This window comes from Sceloporus occidentalis, unplaced genomic scaffold, assembly GCF_023333645.1.
Source record: "Sceloporus occidentalis isolate IW3139 unplaced genomic scaffold, rSceOcc1.0.p SCAF_1, whole genome shotgun sequence".
NCBI classification, from domain to species: domain Eukaryota; kingdom Metazoa; phylum Chordata; class Lepidosauria; order Squamata; family Phrynosomatidae; genus Sceloporus; species Sceloporus occidentalis.
In genome coordinates, this window is record NW_028316981.1 from 161,133,857 (window position 1) to 161,157,838 (window position 23,982).

The 23,982-nt window shown below is 42.3% G+C and overlaps 1 protein-coding gene across 2 annotated transcripts; it reads right to left on the reverse strand.

The window, feature by feature from the left end:
• Positions 1–538: 538 nt before the first annotated feature.
• On the reverse strand, positions 539–23,552 carry LOC149322553 (myosin light polypeptide 6-like). Of its 2 annotated transcripts, XM_089479637.1 has the most exons (7): positions 23,275–23,496; positions 14,628–14,655; positions 9,846–9,989; positions 6,224–6,397; positions 4,012–4,089; positions 1,488–1,530; positions 539–862 (listed from the first exon to the last, which is right to left on the reverse strand). In XM_089479637.1, exons 1-6 carry the CDS (start codon positions 23,458–23,460, stop codon positions 1,502–1,504), a joined length of 639 nt encoding a protein of 212 aa, XP_089335763.1. In that variant the 5' UTR covers positions 23,461–23,496; the 3' UTR covers positions 539–862; positions 1,488–1,501. The 2 variants fall into 2 exon arrangements, with proteins under 2 accessions (XP_089335763.1, XP_089335771.1); XM_089479645.1 differs by lacking the exon at positions 9,846–9,989 and having other exon boundaries at positions 23,275–23,552.
• Between the last annotated feature and the right edge of the window lie 430 nt (positions 23,553–23,982).

The window sequence follows — 23,982 nt, forward strand, 5'->3', positions numbered from 1 at the left end:
GATATTTGTTTCATCAAGATAATGTAGACAGAACATATTGTAAAGAACAAAAATAACTTTCTGGTGGTGCATTGCATATTTTAGTGCAAATATTAAGACACAAATAGTGTTCAATTCAGCAAATATTGCAAAATGTCATGCCAGGGGTCCACTTAAAAAGAGTCATGACATGTAGCTCTTAATAAAATGCTATAGTATATAAAAAGCCACAAGTTAAATTGCTACTTTTCTCTCAAATGGCTGTCTCCCTGATGCAACTATCCAGGTTAGAATAGATAAAAGGCATCTATGGAGTCAGCATGCATATAATGAAAAGCCACATTATTTTATTTCCAGGGGACAGTGAACGTCTTGGTCTTGTTGATTTGATTTAAAGCACTGAACCACATATGCATGAAAATTAACAAATCCCCTCCTTTCCAAAGATTTAAGAACTGTCTGGCTTTCTTTCAGTTTCCCAGCATCAGATAAGGTCTCCTTACACTGCTTCACCCCAGCACAAGGAAGGCAGGTGACAAACGAAGAAACCAGAAACATCTGAAAATCAAATATTTTATTGTCTAGGAGGGAATGAAATTATTTGTGTTTGTAGAGTCCAGTGACTGAAGAATGTAGGTTTCTGGTTGAGGCTGTGTGTGTAAAACATTTCACTGGTGCCCCCTTCTGCTTCAATGGGTGATCACTCACTGATGTTCCCACGTAATATAAATAAAATGACTTTGCAGTCAATGTGGGGGTGGGGAAAGGGATTGGTGGCAGGTTGTGTTTATACAAAGGCAGAAACAAAAGGAATACCGACAGCACTGAAGAGCAACAGACTGAGGAAACCCGCTTGAAGGGTTCAGCACCATTTTAAGCGACTCTGTGGAGAAAAAGATGAAAATGTAATTCTCATGTTCACAAAGACCAAAGTTGGTAGGTGTTGATAAAAGGGAGCATGCAGTAGCACTAGAGGTACAAAGAAGTGATTTAAACCCCTGCGTAATCTCATTTGGCTTCATTGGTTGTGCGATGCCAGTCTTGGCAAACACTGGCACTAGCAAATAGTAGTAGTAGTAGTGCACCGATTATTGTCTTTAATAATTAAGGATGGAATCTATAACCAGAAGAAGATGAATTTCTACCAACTGAACAGGCACTTTGCATTTTAAGGGTTTTGTGCTCCCTAACTGCTAGTTACACAGTTTGGCTTCAATTTACCCTTTCCCCCTCACACACCATCCCAAAACTAATATATATAAGATTGCCATATTTCTTTTTACATCTCCTCTCTGCCTACTCATGTGTGTATTTTGCTTAAGGCAAGACGCAGTACTAGATAAGAGCTGGCCTTATATTTTCATGATGGAGGTCAGCAAATCTCAACAGACAGCTGAAGACCCAGTACTGGAACGCTTGCAGAGAAGGAAATGTTATTTGTTGGGGGAAAGAAAGCAGCCACACATCAGTCCAGAAAAACTAGCTATACTTAAAAATGCAGCACCTACTTGTTGACATCAGCTCAGCTTGCCATGATGTGTTTAACAAAGGCTGCGGGAGAGAAGGAAAATCATTGTTAAGACATTAAAAACAACCATCCATTTTGATTCAGCAGGCTCTTTTCAATAAGGTGTTTTTAAATAGTAGTTACCTTTCCCAACATTATTTCTCTCCATACTGCTGCCCAGTTAGAACCTTGCCGATGAACTATACAGATGTCTAGTTACAGCTATAACCACAGACCATTTTATTTGTATTCATTAACAACTAGTCTATATGAACCAGGCTTGACTGAGTGAGGTAGCTGCCTCAAGCTTTCCATGGCTGGTTGAGATGAGGCAAAAAATGGCTAGTCGTCGTCGTCGTCATCTCCTCCTCCTCCTCCTCTTCCTTCTTCTTCTTCCAGTCATCCCTCCACATTTGTGGCTTTGACTTCTGTCTGTGGGTCTCATTATTCACAGATTTGATTAATATGTTCTCTCTAGGAATCTCTAGGTCATTCAGTGTGACTCTGCGGTCACCGTTCACCGGAGGCTGGAAGACCTAGCAATTCCTCAGGAGAACACTTCTCTAGGCACTTGTAGGTCCTCTGTGCCTAGGGTTGCCATATCCCGGTTTTACTGGGATAATCCCGGGTTTGGGGCTCTGGAATTGTCCCTGCCCGGTTTCAGCAGTTTGTCCCAGGCCCAAGGGGCCTGGGCACTCCCCCGCCTCTGCCGCACTTGCCTCAGGCCCACAGCTCCTTCTCCTCTGGGTTTGGCAAGGAGAAGTTGCCTGCGGTGCTTCCGACTGCCCACAAGGAGGAGGAGCCCAGGTAGCCTGGGCAGGGCTGTGGGGACTGGAGTCGGGGAGGTTGGGGCCACCATTTGCTGCGCGTTTGGTGCGGCAGCGGTGGCGGGGGAAAGAGAGAGGCCTGTGTAGGCCTCTCTCCTTTGGCGGGGGGCTCCCCTCCCTTCCTTGGCTCCAATCCCAGGATGAAGCCGAAGGGGAGAAGGAAACCTTGCCATGGCGAGGTTTCCCTCCCTTCCTTGGCTCCAGTCCCAGGACGAAGCTGAGGGGGAGAAGGAAACCTTGCCTCTTCCCCTCTTCCTCCTCCTCCTCCTCTTCTTCCTCTTCTTCTCTTCTTCCTCTTCTTCTTCCTATCTTCTTTTTCCTATTCTTCTTTCTCCTCCTTTTCTTCTTTCTCCTACTCCTTCACTTTTCTTCTCTCCCTTTCCTCCTCCTCTGTTGCTTTTGTTGTTGTTGTTGTGTGCCTTCAGCTCCTTTTCAACTTATAGCGACCCTAGATTCAGATGGTTGTAGCATTCTTAAAATATTCCCCTTTTTGTGTGTCAAATGCATCTGAGGAAGTAGACTTTAGTGTAGGAAAGCTCATGCTGCCAACTTCTTTCTTTCAGTTAGTCTCAAACATGCTACAAGATTTCTCTATGTACTGATTTCTACAGACGAATCTAGCTGTATCTTTGAATTCTGTCACAAAACTACAGTTCCAATGAGCTAGGACAGTTCATTCAGTCTCAGAATGGATTATTTCTGCAGTCTGTTTTGGACCTAAACCGCACTATGGCCCAAAACACACTGCAGAAATAATCCAAAGATATAGCCGTGTTAGTCTATAGAATCAAGTTACCTTGGCAAGTTTCTTCAGGGGGGGTTGACTTTACCTTCCCCTGAAAGGCTGAGAGAGTGTGACTTGCTGCCCAAAGTCACCCAGGGGGTTTCCATGGCCAGGCTGGGATTTGAACCCTGGTCTCCCATTGTCCTAGACCACTATACCATGCTGGACCCTCCACTGCATTTAAAGGTACAGTACTCAGTTGTTTTTTATTCTTGTGTACCTTCAACTTGTTTTCCATCATTTGGTGACCCTAAAGGAAACCTATTCTGGGGTTAGCTTGGCAAGGTTTGTTCAGAGGAGGTTTGTGATGGCTTTCTGCTGAGGAGGCTGAGAGAGTGTGATTTGCTTGAGGTCACCCAATAGGCAGGGAATCGATTCCTAGTCTCCAGAGTCCTAGTCCAACACACAACGCTACATACCAAACTTCTATCCAGGAAGAATGTCAAAATGTCCTCCATTTTGATTATGCCTAAGAAACATGCATTTATATTAACATTTTTTAAAAATCATCAATTTTTTTCACGTGTCCTCCATTTTAAAAAAATGCACCCTACATTTGAAAATGTTGTCCTACATTTGTCCCGGTTTGGAGGTCCTGGCTTATGGCAACCCTATCTGTGCCCCTAACCCTAACAAATGTGGAGGGCCCACATTATTATTATTATTATTGTTATTGTTATTATTATTATTACTGGAAGCAAGAGAGGGTTGTTTCTGGGATATTTTTTTTTACTCAGATGCCAAAATAATTTGATTGGCCTTGGGTACTATGCCCAGGTGGTTGATGCTGGATTCCATGTCAGTTGGGTAGTGAATGCATTCCAGTTTTAATCCAGATTTTAAAGATAGTATCCAGGGTGCTGACCCAAGGAGACCACACACCTGCTGATGAACAGGCAGTTCAAGCCTCTCACCTTCATAATTAATGCAACCATTGGCATCTTCATGCCCAGCCAACAGGGTGTCCACTTCCTCCTCTGTCATTTTTTCACCTAAAAAGGTTTAAAAGGAGGAACAGCATGTGAAACCAGGTCAAGGTTCTTGACATTCCTTTGATTTACCTCATATCTATACTGCCTTTCCCCCAAAATGGATTCAAGGCAGCACATGACATAAAAAGAAATACAAATAAACACACGTAGATAACCATTATGATTAAAATAGCATTGTCTGTCCGGAGGAAGAAAAAATGAAGAATTGGAAGATTTAGAAGAAGGCAAAAAGACAAGATTGAAAACAAAACAAGAAAGTGAAGAAATAAATGAGATAGAAATGAAATGCATTTTGTTATATAATAGAGTACATAAAGAGATGATATGTTAAACTGTAAAAATTGATCTAAAAACTTAACTAATACAGATGATTGATGCAGAAAAAAAAGCACCAAATTATAAACATTGCTTTGAATTACTAAGAAAAGCCCTTATTTTTCCTTTTTTAAAATTGTTCCCAAAATCTTGCTGGGGAAAACGTTTATTTTGTTAAACACTGTTATTGTCCTTCATCCTTTCCAGCTTGAAATGTCCAGTGCAGCATGCCTTTTTTGGGGACTGAGGGACCTCAGCCTTAGAAGTTCATCCATCCCTTTCCAGAAGAGAAGACTAATTTTAAGGCTTTTTACACAGACTCCTTTTAAAGAGAAGTGTAAAGGCTACCTGCATATACTGTACTGAGTAATTCCATATGTATATTGTCATGACCTAACTCCCAAAAGAAATGTATATGAAGTCATACTTTTGATTCTGCAGGTGACAGTTTGCTATAAACAGCATCTTAAATTAAACGTGGATTTGAAATTCTTCCTGATAGATAGCTCTGGCATTTGTTATGTTGCTGGACATGCATTTATTGTTTCGTTAAGAGGGTTTCGTGTGGATTAAGGAGAGCAGGGTTCAAATCCCTGCTCCTTTGTGAAGATCAAAAGATGAGATTGGGTCTTAATTTCTAATTTGCTGTCAAGATCAGGGATGGAAATCATGTGGGCCTGTCCAGAGGTTTTGAACTGAAATTCCCAGCACACCCAGCCAATATAACCAATGTTGAGAAATACTGGAGAACCACACAGTTCCTACTCCTAGAATAGAAATGAAATCCTTTCATCTTGTTGGCTCTTTACATTTTTGTCTAAGTGTAAGTTGTACAGTCAGTCTCTCCAGAAGGAGAGATGTGAAGGCCTGGAAAAACCCCAGAAAAATTTGGAACACCCCCCCCCCCGTTTCCCCCCATCTATTTTCTGAAGCCTTTTTTGTCCTCCCCCCCATGAAAAAATTGAAGAAAGGAAGAAATTTTATTATGAAACATTTCATTTTAGCCTGATGGATAAAATCTTTAAGACTAGGTGTTCATATAGTCTGCAAATCATTTCTAACAAATATGTACACTATCAGATTATTCTAATTTCTGTGCACTGAATGAGGAGGACAAGGAAGTCCTAGGTTACAAAACTGAACTCTCCAATGCAAGAGCAAGATGCATTTCTTTCTTTAGGGGGCACTGAAGGAATCTGGTATATGTTTGGAAACACTCACACTAAATCAAATTGTGTATAGTCATATTTCATCTTCCTAAAATAAAAGTGCTGATGTTTCATTTTTCATTTTTCTGAAAATTTCTATTTTTTTCAGGAAAAAATGGGGGGAAAGCTTTTCCCCCATGACTTCAAAATTTCTGGAAATTTTACAGCTCTATCCAGAAGTGCAAACCTCTGCAGAACCAGAGTACAATAAACCTCTGTAAGAAATCCATCCTCTCTATAGCCAAGCTATTTTCCCTTACTCCAGTTCATTAATGAGGAAGGGATATTGCTTTATGGATACTAGAATGTGCTCAGTGTTAACATTAAAGGAAAAAAACAAAAACAAAAAGCACCTAATCCCTTCTAGTTTACTTACAAATGAACACAAAATTTAAATTATGTCACAGTATAACACACTCTATTAGCTGTTTTTGTGGCTGCCAAATTTGGATCAGCTAAAGAGGACAATCTGGGCAATGGGTGTGTGTTGTGAGAAAGGGATCCTTTGAGCTTCTGGGCTGTAGCTGTGTTTCGCCATAATAACTGCATTCCAAAAGCTGCTCCTAATGCCAGGCAGTCCTCTCTTTTCACTTGGCAAGGCTGGTACTTACCAAGAGTGGCAAGGACATGGCGCAGCTCTGCCCCCATGACAGTACCATTCCCCTCTTTATCAAAGACCCTCAGCCCCTCCACGTAATCTTCGTAGGTGCCTTGATCTTTATTCTTGTCAATGGTCTGTAGCATGGGCAGGAACTCTTCAAACTCCACCCGTTTTGAATTCAGTTCTAATTGTGGAGAGGGAAAAACAGTGTCAGAACAGGGAAACCAGTTCCAAGTTTTTTCCTTCACAGATTTCACATACCATTTCTCATGCCATACTCGGAGACCTCCAAAACCTGTGTCCAATGACAGACTATTCTCTGCACTTAACTGAACTGTTTTCATCCTGGAGAGAAGTGACCAGTGGGGTCCCACAGGGCTCTGTCCTGGGCCCAGTGTTATTCAACATCTTTATCAATGACTTGGATGACAGAATTGGGAGCATACTTATCAAATTTGCAGATGACACCAAATTAGGAGGAATAGCTAATACCCCAGAGGACAGGATCAACATTCAAAATGATCTGAACACACTAGAAAGCTGGGCCAAAGCTAACAAAATGAAATTCAACACAGAGAAAAGTAAGGTACTGCACTTAGGGCGGAAAAATGAAATGCACAGATATAGGATGGGGGACACCTGGCTGAACAAGACTACATGTGAAACGGCTCTAGGAGTCCAAGTAGACCACAAATTGAACATGAGTCAACAGTGTGATGCAGCAGCTACTAAGGCCAATGCAATTTTAGGCTGCATCAATAAAAGTATAGTGTCTAGATCAAGAGAAGTAATAGTGCCACTGTATTCTGCTTTGGTCAGGCCCCACCTGGAATAATCCTGTGTCCAGTTCTGGGCTCCACAATTCAAAAAGGACATTGAGAAACTGGAGCGTGTCCAAAGGAGGGCGACTAAAATGGTGAAGGGTCTGGAAACCATGTCCTATGAGGAATGACTTAGGGAGCTGGGGATGTTTAGCCTGGAGAAGAGAAGGTTAAGAGGTGATATGATAGCCCTGTTTAAATATTTGAAGGGATGTCATGTTGAGGAGGGAGCAAGCTTGTTTTCTGCTGCTCCAGAGAACAGGCCCTGGAGAAATGGATGCAAGCTACAGGAAAAGATTCCACCTCAACATTAGGAGGAACTTCCTGACGGTAAGGGCTGTTCGACAGTGGAACACACTCCTTTGGAGTGTAGTGGAATCTCCTTCTTTGGAGGTCTTTAAACAGAGGCTGGATGGCCATCTGTCAGGGATGCTTTGATTTGGATTTACTGCACGGCAGGGGATTAGACAGGATGGCCCTTGTGGTCTCTTCCAACCCTACGATTCTATGATACTATGACTTGAACTGGATTCAGAATGTTGCATTCTGAAGACTGAGAGATGTTGGCTTCCAGGAAAATAGGCAATCACAACAACAACAACCAACACAAATTTGGAGATGACAGGCGAGACTTCTTCACATACATGGTTTAAAGGTGCTTTTGCTCCAGCTGGTCTTGTATTATGTAAATATAAAAATTATGCTGGGTAAAAAGGATATTCATTTTATAAATGTTCTTGTTGCAGTTAACTACAAACAGTGGCACCACTAGAGTTGGTATCATCTGGTGCAGTAACTCATGGTGTCACCTCCCCGACCTCCTCCCATGCCACACTATACAGAAGCCTTAGTAAATCTTTTGTACTAATGTTACTCATAAATTGTAATTCCTGTATATAGCTGATTGTAATGGCAATAGTTGTGACATAAGGAACTAGCAAAATTAAAATTATATCTCTAAATTACAAATAAAAAGGAAAGAAAGGGGTAATCAGGCTGCTTTGGAATAGCAAGGGCAGGGGAGAAGAGGGGACATTGACACCATGCACCTGCCAGTATTGCAACTGCCCCGGAAGTCACATTTCATACCTGGGGACTTGCACAATTGAGAGCTCACTGATGGGTTTTCACCATCAGTGAAAAGGGATGCCCTAATCGTGGTTGGGAAATTCATCAGCTATGGGTTGGAGGTATTCTCATGTGATAAGTATCACCAAAAGCTTTTTTTTCAGATCTAATCTTGGTTTAAAAGCCATGTGTATTATTATTATTATTATTATTATTATTATTATTATTATTATTATTATTATTAACCTTTATTTATGAAGCACTGTAAATTTACACAGCGCTGTACATACAATCTTTTTAATTAGACGGTTCCCTGCCCTCGGGCTTACAATCTAAAAAGACATGACACAGAAGGAGAAGGGAGTGGTGGAGGGAAAGGGTAAGAGGTCCAGCAGTTCCTCTCTACCTCCAAGGCCTGGACCAAGGCAGATGGACTGGAGGGAGGGCTTGGCTTCATAATGGATGGTTAATAATTTTCCAGGGAAAATACATACTCTCAATGTGTAGTAATCTTTTTAATCTTTTAATCATGCCTTCCTGATGGATGCTCCATTCTACTATCAACGCCACCCCTTTCCCTTCCAGCCTCTCAATAGCCCATGGCCACCATGTCTGTTCAGTCCTCATTGGATTGGGTCCAGGATTTCCTCTTCTTCAAGCCTTTTCTACCTATTTTATTTTTAAATTATTTTTTTGTACCACTGAGCCTGCTAAGTCCTATTAGCACGTAATGGTAATTGGAACTCATTAGTGAACATCACAAATAGAAGGAATTAGAGGCCTGAATCTTTCTGGTGGTTCTAACTAGAGTTGACCTATTGAAACAACATTTCAATGATGAGTTGGCCCTTATGAAACTCTAACCCAGTGGTCCCCTAACTGTGCTCTTTAAGGGATTTTGGACTTCAGTTCCCAGAATACCAGACTACTGGCCAACATGGCTGAGGCTTCTGGGAGCTCAAGTCCAAAATTTGGGGACCACTGATCTGACTGATTCAATGGGTCTCCTCTAGTTGAAGATACACATAGGCTTCAGGCCATAAAGTTCAAGAACAATTTAAGCCCCACTTGGGAAAATACACTTCAGGAAATGTGTATTATGTGCCACGCACAGCTTCCTTTTTCTGTTTCCTGTTCCTTACCTCTGTAATTTTTCACCACTGTAGTATTTTGAAATCCAAACAATTTAAAAACATAAATTCTAGAAGCATGCCAGATTATGTGAATAAATGTAGCACGATTTGTTCTCTGTGCATCACTGAAGTTGTTTGCATACAGAGCGTAGTGTGCAGTCAAATGAAGCTATAGTCAACTGAAGCTTCCTGGTGATAGCCTTGTGCTTTCTATAAATTCTGGCAAATACAGGTTGATTAACATTAATGGAACTAGACTGGCTCAAGTCAAATGTGGCTGCACCAGTCTAGTTGAAGGACATCCTGTCTCTGTGGCTTAATCTGCACAGGTTTAGTTTATTTCAGTACTCTGAAAAGCATGGCTTGCTGTTTTGTGTAGATCAAGTTGCTTTTTAACGGCACAAGAGCAATCCAATCATTTGTTATTATTACTACTGCCCCAGTGACCCTCTGAGCGCACATATATTAATTCCAATGCTGCTTTGTATTCCAAGCTAGAATTTCCTGCTGTAAATGCCTTCAATTTCAGACCCAGTAGTGCCCTCCAGTGATCCTAGTGGGAACTGTATCTGCATGTCTGATGATGACCATCAGACGACCAACCACTCACCATCAGCCTTGGGGTGTCCCAGGACTTTCATGATCTCAGCATTGGTGGGGTTCTGGCCCAGGGCTCTCATCACATCTCCACATTGGCTCAGCTGGATTTTGCCATCGCCGACCCGATCAAAGAGCCCAAAGGCCTCCTTGTAATCTAGGGAGATCAGATTGAACTTTTAATGTAGTTCTTGTGCTATGAGGTCTTGGAACTAGAGAGAGACTCTGAGGGGGCCAAAAGGTTTTCTGGGGATAAAGTGTTGAGCTTGTCTTTGCCAGCTGTCAACAAGATGATTCACATAATCCCAAAGAAACTGGACACCGCCATCTGCAAGGTCTGTTTAACCTGCCCGGCTTCTAACACTCATCACAGTCAGTATGAAGGGCAGGAGGGAAGGAGAGAGCTTCCTATCAAAGGGCAATTCCTGTCTGGGTCAGGCCTAAGGAGAAAACGATGGCATTTTTGAAGGGTCTGACTATTGTTGCTCTAAATGGAAGAGAGATCTCAGTCACCCTTCAAAAGAGGCACCATCTTGCTCTTTGAATGGTTTCAGCTGTGCCATAATGAATTTATTTTTATATTTAGATGGTCCCTTTAATCTCATAGTAACCCTGGATGATATACAGGCTTTGCTACTCAGAGAGGTACATCTCTCACATTAGATGCTCGTTCCTTCAGCTTGCTTCAGAAGGTTTCAATTATATATGTATATTTAATTTCTAGATCATCTTTCTGCATAAAAGGTGACCAAAGTGGATAACAATAAAATTAAAAATTAAAAACAAAACATAATTAAATTGTATCATAAAACTAAAAGCAAAACAAGAAAAAATATAGCCAGCACTCAACCAGATAGACACTTTTTATATTTCTGCCAGAAATATAATAATGGCAATTAATAATAATGGAATGAGTTTACAGATTGTCTCTTTTACTGTCATTTTATTTATCTGAAATATTTATGTCTTTCCTCTTATTTGTAGCCTATACAATAAAATAGTTGATATAGTTGGATAATTAGTTGAGATGGATGGGCTATCTCAGGACATGTCTGCATTACTAATGTAATGTAACTGTAAACCTGTTTTCATATCTTTTAACTCTCATTGCTCTCAGCCAAGAAACCTGAGTAAACCCTAGTCTGCTTTAAGGCTTCTCTGCCAGAAAAGCAATTAATAGATATAACAAGTTTTTTCAAAATAATTATATGTAGAGATCATTAACAGGTTACAGTAAATCCAGTTTCAAATCTATTTAAATCTGTGGTGAGGAGGTATTTTAAGAGTAAATTCTAAGCAATTCTAGGAAACTATGGTATTTAGACTATTTTCGATTATAATACAGAGTATACTTGCAGGGTGAAGCCTTTTGCTGGGCAGCTACTGCCTTCTGTGAACTCTTTATGATTGAGAATTGAGATTCCAGAGTTGTAGATTTGTTAAATCTGTTATAGCAAATGCAAAAAGAGTACTGTTATACCTTAAATACTAACATAACTAATTCTCCAGTACTCTTTTTTCCTACATCGTATAAGTTTGGTTTTTAAGCCCCTCTCCATACAGTTTTGTGGTTATTGTCCAGAAGCTCTGTCTGAGCTCTTGCATAAAAATTAAAGCTCTTTCTCATAGCTAATTTGGAAGCAGAATGAAAAATACTAACTATCACAAATGTACAGAAAGACATCCAGTTAAATTAATAAAAATGGCACTGGCACTTTTCCTTTCAAGACACTTGAAAAGGAGAAGCCCAAATAAGATCAGAACGTGCCATGTTTTGTGGTAGGAGCTATGGTTCATATGCCCTCACCCTTCCATACTTGGATACCATGCCCATATGAAGAGTTGTATTCATGGTTCAACTACTGCAATGGCTCCAGGCTAGGGATGCCAGATGGAAAGGTGAAGAAGGCTCCTGCACTTTCCTTAAGGTTTGTGTAGAAGAAGGAATTTCAACAGGTGTTACTTGTCACACAACCAACCTCTTGTTATTGTTGCTGGTGTTCTCGTTGTTGTGTGCCTTCAAGTTGTTTCCAACTTATGGTAATCCAATCATGGGGTTTTCTTGGCAAGTTTCTTTAGAGTGGGTTTGCCAGTGTCATTCTTTGAGACTGAGAGTGTGTGACTACCTCTCCTATACAGCTTGCTTCTCGTTCTTCCCCAGTAAACGAATAAAAACGCCTGGGACCAGGGTGTTATTCTCACTTGGAAGTTGCAGGGCTGTAAATGTGTTCACATGTGAAGATTTCTCTGCTACCATCCGCCGTATCTTCTCATTCATTTATTTAATTTATTTGCCACCATCCTTAGAACAGCTCTCATGTGTGCCCAAAGTAGGGGAGCTGTTTTTGGAACTGATTCCCAAACACCTTAATCTAACCCTGCCCATATTTTTCATTTTCATTATCTGTAGTCAAGTCCAACTACAAATGGAGAAGTTGTCTTGGGCAACGTTGACTCCCAAATTCGCACACAACTTTACCTGTTAATGTCAACCATAAATTCACACTTGTTTCACTTTCTTGTATAGCTATTTTCCCAAAATAGACAATTCTGGTAACTGGTAGTTGAACAAAACACTGTTTTACATTGTGACTGGCTGTGTTTTGTTTGTAGTGGTTGACTTCAAAGAGCCAGATGCAAAGAATGAGAGAAGTGACCTGTAGTCCAAGGCATATCCCAAATAAAATCTATCTATCTTCATGGTGCCGCAAGGGTTGTTTTTGCCTCAGTGGACTAATTCCTTGTGCATATTTTGTTACTGAACATCACCTTTCTCTCTTTCTCTTAGGCTGCATCTACACTGCAAATACAATGCACTTTGACACTGCTTTAACTGCCATGTCTCCATCCTAGGGAATCCTGAAATGTGTAAGTTTGTTGGGGCACCAGTGCTCTCTGACAGAGAAGGTTAAATATCTCACTAAACTACAAATTGTAGAATTCTGTAGTATTGAGCCATGGCAGTTAAACAGTATCAGACTACATTAATTCTGCAGTGTAGATACAGCCTCAGTTTGCCCCCCTTCCCCAGTATGACTTTTCTCTCCACAGCTATGACAGGTACAAAAACCTGACCTCCTTTGCATCATGTTTTCCCAGACAAATGTCTCCCATCCCAACCATGCTTCCTTTTTTCAATAATAGCAATACCAGCTTCATTTATATACCGCTTCATACCACCGAAGCAGTCTCTAAGCAGTTTACAACCATAAGCCAATAGCAGTCAATAAAATGGAATAGTTGGACATACAGAAATATGTAGAGTAGTGACATCTCATCATGCTTTCTGTAGTATTAGACATTATAGGGGGCAGCAGCGTGGAGTAGTGGTTTGAGTGTTGGGGTATGGCTCCGGAGACCAGGGTTCGAATTAATGCTGAGTCAAGAAACCCACAGGATGACCGTGGGCAAGTCACACTCTCTCCACCTCAGAGCTGGCAATGACAACCTACTCTGAAGAAACATGCCAAGAAAATCCTGTGATAGCTTCACTTTAGGGTTTCCATAAGCCCCAAACAACTTGAAGGCACACAATAAGATATGATGGGGAACGAGAGGAGGAGGTGATATGGGGCTACTGCTGGTGACAGCAGCTCCAATAAAATCTATTTCTGAACTTAGAGACCAAGAATTTGTGGAACATAAAAACAAAACTTACAAACACCAGGATGCACACAAATAGTTGCTTTGATATCAAGTGAACGTTACCCTCCAGGTTATGCTGAATTTCACTCGCTTGCATGCCAATTTGTGGGAATGTGCATATATGCACAGGTATACACAGATGCTTCCAGATGGAGGGCTCCTGAAACCCTGAGATTTGTAGTTTGGTGAGGTATTCAGCCTGGTCTGTTAAGAGAGCTCTGGTGCCTCACTGAACTACAATTTCCAGGATTCTGTAGGATAGAGTCATGGCAGTTAAAGTGGTGTTATACTGCTTCATTTCTGCAACATAGATAAACCCCTAGCAATCCAAACACACTGAAGAGATATTCTGCCTTTTCCTTTTTAACAGATTTTTGGGAAAGAAAAAAGCTAGAAATTGTGGGAAAATATAAGATGTTTCCAAACTGAAAGATGATGATAGCAGGACATCTTGTAAAATTATGTTGTTATGGCAGGATTACATGATAAGAAGCATTCCTTGTGGCTCAGGAATGATAGAAGCAGCCTGACACATGCCATTCATCAAAGAGTGGTAATATTTGAAAAGAGGTAGCATGGTGCAGTGGTTTGAGTGTTAGACTGGAATTCTAGAAGACCAGGGTTCAAATCCCTGCTCAGCCATAGAAACCCACTGAGCGATCATGGGTAAGTCATACTCTCTCTTAACCTTGGAGGAAAGCAATGGAGTTTATCACACAGGAGGAATTTATCTTAATTTTGAATGAAAAGAAAGTGGGGCCAGAACACATTCACGTGAATTAACTAGTTCAGTGAATTTACATAAATACGAATTGCATTTGAACTGGCTTCCCATTGCCCGAAAATAGCATGCCATTGCCCGAATTTGCATGTCATAGTCTATCATGCAATAACATGAAACCTCATGATTGCGCTTGGACTGACTTCCCATTGCCCGAAATTGTGTATGGCAGTCTATCACGCAATAACATGAAACCCCATGATTGTGTTCAGATTGCCATTGGATTATACTTCCAATTTCCCTTGTCTGGTAAATTCCAATGACAAAACTCCTGTGAAGAAATCTTGCCAAGAAAGCCTTGTGGTAGGGTTGCCATAGGTCAGAATCAACCTGAAGCCACATAATAGTAACAGGTAATAACTGACTTACCCTCCAACTGCTCCTTAGTAAATTCAATCTGGAAGGAAAACAGAAAAGTAATTGAAGATCATGCCAATCACAGGGAACAGATGACATTTCTCTAAGCTAGAGAGGCAGAGTTAGTCATGGTACTGGTTAAGACCAAGTTGTTGCTGGAAAGCTAATTTTATGTTCTGAGAACAAATTGTAAATGTCTTCTGGCACAGATGAATGAGTACAATAGATGTTAAGCCTCCAGAAGACAAGCCAAAGGTTGAATGGGAAGTATATTTTGTTAGGCTTGACATTAGGCTTAACAACAGTTATGTGAAGGATGCATAACTTGTGTCTCTCATTAAGAGTCACACTGGAAACTTTTGTCATTGCACGTTTCAAAATATACTTAGCTGTTAATCAGAGCTAGGAACTGCTCTGCCTTAAAAAAAATTTAGGATATTAATTGGCTTCCACAGGTCAAATGAAATATAGTGTAGGTCTATAAGGAATCTACTAAATTATATTAACCCAGAAACGTCACCACCATCACCACTACTACCACCATTACCTGTTTACAATCCTAACCTCTTTATAAATTAATGACTATTGATTTAAATCTTTCTTCTATCTCTCACTCCAAACAGCCTTGTGTGGGTCATCCACATAGAACTAGCATATCTCCCCAAGGCTGCAAAGTGTATCTATGACCATTTTGAAGTCTGTATCCAGTCTATGGTTGGCTCTGATGGCTCTTGCCTAGGATAGAGATTCTGAAGTGTAATGCAAAAGGCCAGCTGTGTCCAAAATACACTACTTTGGGTCTCTTAACTACAGTATTATCTAGTTCTTGTAACAGCAGTTTGGGACAGTGGGGACAAAAGTACCATTAAGTTGGTGCTTAGTATGCATTCCCCTTTGTGATTGCTGCTCCAGAATGCTTACTATTCTTCAAAAAGCTCTGACTCCCCTTTCAGTGCCATCACTACAACCACTAGAGAAAGTGGAAAACAAGGGTTGTGGCAGGGTGTGGTGTATGTGTTTAAGAATCTAGTTTAGCACTTTTGCCTCAGAAGTGGTAAAAAGGGCTGGGCCTTTTAAATCCAATTGGGCTAGCATGCCATATACCACAGCCAACATTTCATAGATGAGAAATGGAGCATGTGTGGCCAAGCAACATCAGAGTGTGGTCAACGTGGCAAAAATGACCAGTGTGGAAGAACACACAAGCTAGCACAAGATGCAGCTGTTGGCTTTTTCCTGAGCCTGCGGGGAAGGATAAATTTTTCCTCTATTTCCCTGTGCTGAGCTAACTGAGTACAAACTACTTTTGCATTTTGAAATCAGTTTGCAGCAACTGAAGTAAGTATTAGCAGGGGGAGAACTGAGATATCAGCCTCAACACATCAATCCCAAGTTGAAATATCAACTATGGTTCAACTATGGGTTGAAACCTGAATCTGTGTGGAAAGATTATTATCTTTGGCCAAAGAGGTCCCCTTCCCTCCCAGAGAAGATCCAGCCTTGCCACCTGTTTCAAGAGCAAATAAGAATAACTTTATTAGTATGAATCAAGACTTTATAGCAGTGATTCCCAAGACGGTACATCAGCTCTGGGAGCAGTTGAAAGATCTAGGGGGGCGGTGAGGGAAAAGGGGGGTGGTGGGGGCTTCAGTTAAAGTATTGGTGCACAAGAAAGACAAGGGGAAGCAGCAGCCTTTAGGGCCATGGTGGCTTAAAACCACCTCCTGCTCACGTGCATTCACTCTCTTACAAGTTGTGGCAGGAAACACTTGTGCGGGTTGGGTGCAAGGCATCATTTCTGTTGCTTTCAGTAGCACTGTTTTGGAGCAAGGAGATAAAGCACATGGCAGTGGGGATGAAGCAGAAGGCAAAAAGGAGCTTTCAAATTTGAGACCCTGCTTAAGCTTTATGTGCTCCTGCCTTTCTGTGCTTTCTTTCTTTCATCCGACAGGCTGAGAGAAGAGCTAAGAGAAGAGGTCTCCAATCCAAAGCATGGAACCTCTGTAAACCCACTATACACACACGTTGTACCCTGCTTTACCCCAATGAAGAAGGACTGAGAGTCCTTCCTTGCTGGGGAGAAATGTCTCCTTTTCCACTTGGTCACCTTGGGAGCAGCGATCAAGTAGGTGGTTGAGCAGTGACCAAGAAGCTTCTTGCTCGCATTGGCCTTTGTGACAAAGCCAAAATGGGTGAGAGGTTTCTTGGTCACTGCTCAGTTAGCTGCATGGTTGCTGCTCTGACGGTGACCAGCTACAAAGGGAGTAGCAACCAAGCAGCCAGTCGTGCAGCAACTGAGAAGCCTCTCGCTTATGTTGGCCTTTACCGCAAGGCTTCTTGGTCCCTGCTCAGCCATTTTCTCGTTTGCTGCTCCCAAAGTGACCAAGTGCAGAAGGAGCAGCAAACATTGGTTAGACTTAATATCAGGAAATAGACATTGGGGGATGCTATGGTGGTTGCCCAAGAGGAAAGGGGGTGGCAGTCTGAAAAAGTTTGGGGACCACTGCATTATAGGCTCATATAGTGACAATACAGAAGGCTGTAAACCCATGTGCACAAAATAAGAGTCCCCATGATCTCAACAGGGAAAGTATCAGTCTATAATTAGTTTTTGACAATTGGCAACAGGGTATTCATTTCAAGTTCACTTTACCAGCATTTGTTTGTCCTGAAGACAAAGGGGAAAGAGAAAGGTGAACAGAAACTGGAACATTTTAAAAGCAGCTGACAAAGTGGGACGACAGAGAATTCATTGGGACTGTCACTGCCAAACCTGGGCAGTCAGTGGGTATGGCATGCTCCCTCCCTCCCAACAATACATTGATCTGAATAAAACTATTTTTCTCAGATTACTGTATTAGTGCCATGACAAAATTACCACAATATGTTCTGGGGTTTTTTGTGTTGCAGTATGTATTGGTTGAGAAACTGTTGCGAAGCATTTTGGCTAGTCAGTACTATTACTTTATTACTGTATATTTGGAGCATGAACCACAATATTTTTGTTTGCTTTGTGTTCTACTAGGGGTAGTAGAGAGAGCCAGCATGGATGGTGTAATGCTTTGAGTATGGGATTAGGACTCTGGTGATCAGGCTTCAATTCCCTGTTTGGCCATGGAAACCCGTTGGGTGACCTTGGGTTCAGTGAGTCACATGCTCTCAGCCCCAGAAAACCTTGTGATAGGATTATCTTAGGGTCACTATAAGCCAGAAATGACTTGAAGGTACATAACAACAACAACATTGCACCCTGTCACTTACAGGAATCAACAACAGTGAATCATGAATTAGTAAGAAAACTCATCCCTGGCATTTTTAAGAGTTCCAGATAGTTCCAGACATACTGGGCCAGCTTACTGTTAGGGCTGTGCAGCATATTTGTCTGTGAAGAAAGGGAAGCAAAGTGTTCTTTAATTTATTATTGCTTTATTTTTACTCTATAGGGTGGGGCCTTCTTTCTCACCTGCTGAATAATGTGGAATACCTGTGTCTAGTTCTGGGCACCTCAATTCAAGAAAGATGTTGACAAGCTGGAGCATTTCCAGAGGAGGACAACCAAAATGGTGAAAGGTCTAGAACCCATGCCCTATGAGGAGCGGTTTAAGGAGCTGGGGATGTTTAGCCTGATGAAAAGAAGGTTAAGAGGGGACATGATAGTCACATTTAAATATTTGAAGGGATGTCATATCAAAGAGGGAACAGGCTTATTTTCCACGGCTCCAAAGACTAGGGAGTTTATCAGACGCGAGTTTTTGGCGATTTTTCCTGCCTATCGCGCAATGTTAGCATCACCAACGTTGCGCAATAACGTGAAAGCGCAATGTTCTTCCAGATGCCATTCATTTCTATGGGAGCCCGTTGCGCAACGCTCCCATAGTTTAAGCGTCATTCCTCCCCTTTTTGGGCATTGCGGGCAAAAGTGGAAGCCAGGCCATGGTTTCCCATTATCTTGTGAAATGTGTTGCGAAATGGTTTGGTGTGGTAGGCAGCAGCGCAACGCAACGCTAAAGTTACTGATTGCAAAGTTCCCATGATGCTGGGCTGCTTTTTGACCGCATTCCCTTCCAGTGGCCTTCCTTTCAGGACAGCCCCCAGGGAGGGGGGGGGTGGCTCTGTCTTGCATGAACACCTAGGAGGCTTCCAATGTAAGGAACCCCCAGGGGTCATCCATTCCAGCCCCATTCCTCTTTCCAGCATGGACACCTAGGAGGCTGCCCCATTCCTCTGTCCTGCATGGACACCTAGGAGGCTGCAAATGAAAGGGGCCCCTAAGGGTCATCCATCCCTGCCCCATTCCTCTGTCCTGCATGGACACCTAGGAGGCTGCAAATGAAAGGGGCCCCTAAGGGTCATCCATCCCTGCCCCATTCCTCTGTCCTGCATGGACACCTAGGAGTCTGCAAAAGAAAGGGGCCCCTAAGGGTCATCCATTCCATTTTATTTAATAATAAAAATAATAAATAAATAAATAAATAAATAAAAACCAAGACAGGGGTGTATATATTTAATAATCAAAATAATGAAAAAATAAATAAAAATAAAGACAGGGGTGTATATATTTAATAATAAAAATAATGGGGAAAAATACTGCATTTGCACTCCAAAAGCCACCCTGATTTGCCCTTTTTCCTTCGGCTCTTTCCTTCTCCCCCTCCCCTCCGCTAAATAGGACCCTAGAGATGGGGAGGGAACCCCCTCGCTCCCCCGGAAGCACAAAGGTCAGGATGCCACCAAAGCCTCCAAAGGGCATGCGCAAATATGTTGATGCGAAATGCGAAAGACAAAAGGAAGGCGCTGGTGTAGTAAAAATTTCCACTATGCATGGTTTCGCATCACGCAAATCGCAACTTTCACGCAATTGTAGCGCTAACATAACGTTATGGGGGAATGACGGAAAAGCAAGCAATGTGGTAGGACTTCGCGCGAAACAGCCATTTCGCAACGTTCTTTGCACTTCCTTAGCGCAACTGAGGGTCCAAAACTTTGAGTCTGATAAACTCCTATGACATGGAGCAATGGATTCAAACTACAGGAAAGGAGATTCCAGTTAAATCTCAGGAAGAACTTCCTGATGGTCAGAGGTGTTTGACAGTGCAACACACTCCCTCGGAGGGTGGTGGAATCTCCTTCTTTGGAGGTTTTCAAACAGAGGCTGAATGGCCATCTGTCAGGGGTTGGACTGGATGTCCCCTGTAGTCTCTTCCAACTCTATGATTCTAACAGGACCATTTATGGGTACTATGTCCTTTAACTTAAGAGGCTGGGAAACTATTTCCCAGTCTTCCTAAGGCAGCAAAGTGTTTAGGGCCAGTGCTGGGGTGATATATGTGACTTTGCTAATTCACTCTTGAACTCTCCCTGTGGGTGGTACAGTTTCTGAGTGGACTATGGCAGGCTCCTTCAGTCTTGTGACTGGAAAGTAGACGTGTTGGTGGTACAGAGGTGATATTGAGTGGGGTGGTAATGCCAGCTCAGCAGGAGGTTTCTAGGATCAGCATCTAGATCTGGTTTAAATAAGACCTTGCTCTTTCTTCTCTATGATCATTCTCCTTATTGGAGTCCCTACCTCACTGTTTCAGGAATCCTGCAGCATTACGAGGATGTGGCTGCTGACTGAACACCCCAGTCCTCTCGCAACTTGATCCTCCCAGTCTCAGAAGGTGGCATCCCAGCAAAGCTAAGCCATGGAGGTGGGATTGAAATAACTGTTCCCTGTAAAAAGGGGGATATGCTAATCCCACCCCCGACCCCCTGCTTGTGGACACCTGTCCCTGTCCAGACTTTCTGAGAATGCAGGCCAAATACCAGGCTTTTGCGCCTGCTGTTCAGACCTTTCATTAAAATAACAGGAGCCCTTTCCATTGCTAAATTTATCTTGTCTCTCTAACCTGCTAACCTTAGCTGGCTGCCCTTCCCGCTCACCATTGTCTAACGCAGGAGCTTCTGTTAAGATGGGGAGTAAAATGGGGTTTCTACAGATGCCACAATGTGGTGAATAAAAGGAACAGTGGTGACTGTCCATGAAGCATTAAACTCAGATGGCCTTGAAGTCTAGCATTTTGCTGAGACCGGGAAAATAGAAGTGGACTTCCAAGATCCACATTCTTGTCTATGCTTAGCTACTAAGCTCAGGGGCTCCTGATTTATATTACTGGGTTGCAGTGGCGTCACTAAGGTTGGTGTCACCCAGTGCAAAAACTCACATTGACCATCACCCATACCACATGCTACAATCTCCTCTGTAATGTTTTTGTACTAATGTTACTCCTAAATGCTAATTTCCATATATCACTGAATGTAATGGTAACAGTTGTGAAATAAAACAACTAGCAACATTAAAACCATACCTTTCAATTACGGTATCACACATAACAGCTAAAATTTGTTGAGATTTGATGTTTTTAAAGATTTTTTTAAAAAAACAAGCATTACGTTCTTATTTTTAATTTTTATTTAAAATTAAACATTTTAACATTTAATTTTTTTTTAAAAAAAATTGTGTTCTCCATTCTCCTCTCAATGTTTAAATTTAAAGGGACACAGGCAAATGCCACAGCCCATTTCTGCCAAGAGGCAGATGTTTGAGGAGCAATGGTATTAAACCCCCTTGGGGTATCACCTGGTGCAGTCCGCACCCTCCTCGTGATGCCTCTGTGGTGTAGTGATGTGAAAGTTGGACTAGGACTCTGGGAAACAAAGGTTCAGATTCCCCGTTCCTCCATGTAAATCCATTGGGTGACCTTGGGCAAGCCACACTCCCTCCGCCTCAGAGGAAGGCAATGATAAACCCCCTCTGAATAAGTCTTATTGAGAAAAACCCAGGAGAGAGTCACCATAAGTCAGAGCTGACTTAAAGGACAGAGGAACAACATAGGTTTGCCTTCACTTGTAATAACTCTGAAATGATGTGAAAGCACAGAGCCATTGTTTCAAAACCCTGAAAAACGTGTTTGTCCAGAAGTGACAAACAGTTGGAAGAAACATACACACAAAACATGCATTTAATCTAGAGTCCTTCTAAATGAGGTGCCACCCTGCCTTATTCTGGGTAATTTTACAGGGGCTACAGATCCTGTGGCCATGCCATCCATTTGTACCCAATGGAAAGTTGATGGGATTTTCTGAAAGAAAAAAGGAGTGGGTTTTATCTACTTTCTGTTCTGGTTAATGTCACATTAATGCTCATTAACCTTTATGTCATGTGAAAAATCAATGTTTTGTCCACTTTCTGTTTGGGTTAACACTCGATGTCATCTGAAAATCTACCCGCTTTTGCAGATTTTTCCAGTTTAAATTCGGTTTCTGCACAGGATCCATCTCATGTGATAAACTCCTAGGACTGGGTTACCCCTCCCCCAAATGTTGTAAATAAATTGGACCACCAAAACCTCTACCTACAGTGAGCCCTTTGTATCTGTTGAAGTTTGCTTCTAGGAACCATGTGAAAACTGAAATCTGTGGATGCTCAACTCCCATTAAATGCAATGGCATAATAAAATGGTGTCCCTTATTTAAAATGCCAGAATCAAGGTTTGCTGTTTGGTGTGTGTCCATATTTTCAAGCTGTGGATGGTTGAATCCGTGAATAAGGAATCTGTGGATATGGTGAGCCGATTGTACTTGAACGTCATCAGGAGTTATCAGGCAGAAATATGCTAAATGATAAAGCACTCTTAAATAGCTATTGCCCCCTAGGCTACATTTCAGAAGAAGGAGCTGGTAAAAGCACCTCTGAGAATTCCTTGCCGAAGAAACCCCTATGGAATGTATGGGGTTGCCATAGGTCCACAGGCAACTTGAAGGCACATCTATATATTCAAGCTATACTGAACACATTGGAGGAAGTGCTGCATACACAGTGCACTCATAAGAAGCCTTCATGTCTAAGGATATCTCAGTGTGACAAGATGGGAAAAGTAATTTCTCTCCCCCTACAAGCAGGCAAAATGAGTAGCAACCTTCCTACCAATGCTGAGCCCCTCCCATCTAACAAGTTGTTCAGGTGCCCCTCATCATAAGAAACTACTCTTATATCAAGGGTGAGAACTGTCTGTCCTTCCACATGTTGTTGAGCTACAATTCCCAGCATTCATCAGCATTGGCTATGCTGGCTAAGACTGCTGGGGGTTGCAGTCCACCAACATTTGGAGGACCAAATGGATTCCCTGTACTGCTTAGACCCAAAGCAAAGAACCTCAGATCCTAGTTAGCAGTTCCCAACTCAAATGCAAATCCCTGCAGGGATGTAGTTATGAGGTGTGTGTGAAGGCATTGCCCTCCCGATAAGAATTCTGCCCCCAAATTAAATTTCCCCCCAGTCTCCAAAATTTCTAGCATTGCAAAGAATGAGACATTGAAAATCGTTCACAATTAGAACTCTTACACTTGCCATCTCTGTATTCCCTTGGGCACTTGTCTGTGCTTGCCTCTTTTCTTTGGATGCCCAAACTGAATTTCTGGTCGCTCAACCAAAGCTTTAAGTTATCACAGTGCTAGAAATCTGGGGATTGAAATAAAATTTCATGGGGCTAGTGCAAAATAACTGGAGAATGCCCTCACATGCCTCCCCCCACAGCTACACTGCCGCTCCCCTCCCAAGGGGAGAAGCAGTTGCCTCCTGTGCTCCTTTCCTGCCACCCTGCTTCTCCTCTTCACTCACCACCACTTTGGAGAGGTCGATTGGGGGCTCTTTGGGCTTCTGAGGTGCTGCTGGTGCCGCTGGTGCTGTTTCTGGCGCTTTGCCTTTAGCTGTTGGGGCTACTGGTTTTGCTGCTGCTGGTTTAGCTGCTGTCTTGGGCGGTGGGGCTACTGGCCTCTTCACTGGGGCATCCTTCTTGGGTGGCATGTTGGCTGGCTTTTCTCCTACCAATGTGGAAGAGCAGACTCTGCAGCACATGTAGGCAGGACCCTTGGCTCAAGGGGGTGGCTTTTTCTTGTCCACAGTTTAAATAGCCCTGTGAGATGCTGTGTGATGTCAGCCCAAGAGGAATAGCTAGGCATGGGGTGGGAATGAGTCTAAAAATGGGAGCATCCGTCACCTTCAGTAATGCAAATTCCTCTCTCCATTCAAGACTGATCTCAAAAGGCTTTACTATGGCTCAAGCATCCTCTTTGGCACAGCCAGGCCTTGGACATACCTTCATGGCATCCGGCCAACCAGTTCTCTCTGCAAATCCTCTGACCCTAGTCTGTAGCAATCATAGCAATCATAGCAATCAACAGAACCCGGAACAATGGATGCAAGCTACAGGAAAAGAGATTCCACCTCAACATTAGGAGGAACTTCCTGACAGTAAGGGCTGTTCGACAGTGGAATGCACTCCCTCGGAGGGTGATAGAGTCTCCTTCCTTGGAGGTCTTTAAACAG

What these genes read in the sequence shown, in the direction of transcription:
- LOC149322553 (XM_089479637.1), bottom strand. Translation starts at nt 23,460, where the DNA reads ATGCCACCCAAGAAGGATGCCCCAGTGAAGAGGCCAGTAGCCCCACCG. An exon ending in GGGACACCCCAAGGCTGATG is followed by an intron (nt 6,398 to 9,845) that starts GTGAGTGGTTGG and finishes CTCCACAATTAG; the next exon opens with AACTGAATTCAAAACGGGTG. An exon ending in TGGTTGCATTAATTATGAAG is followed by an intron (nt 1,531 to 4,011) that starts GTGAGAGGCTTG and finishes TCTCTCCCGCAG; the next exon opens with CCTTTGTTAAACACATCATG.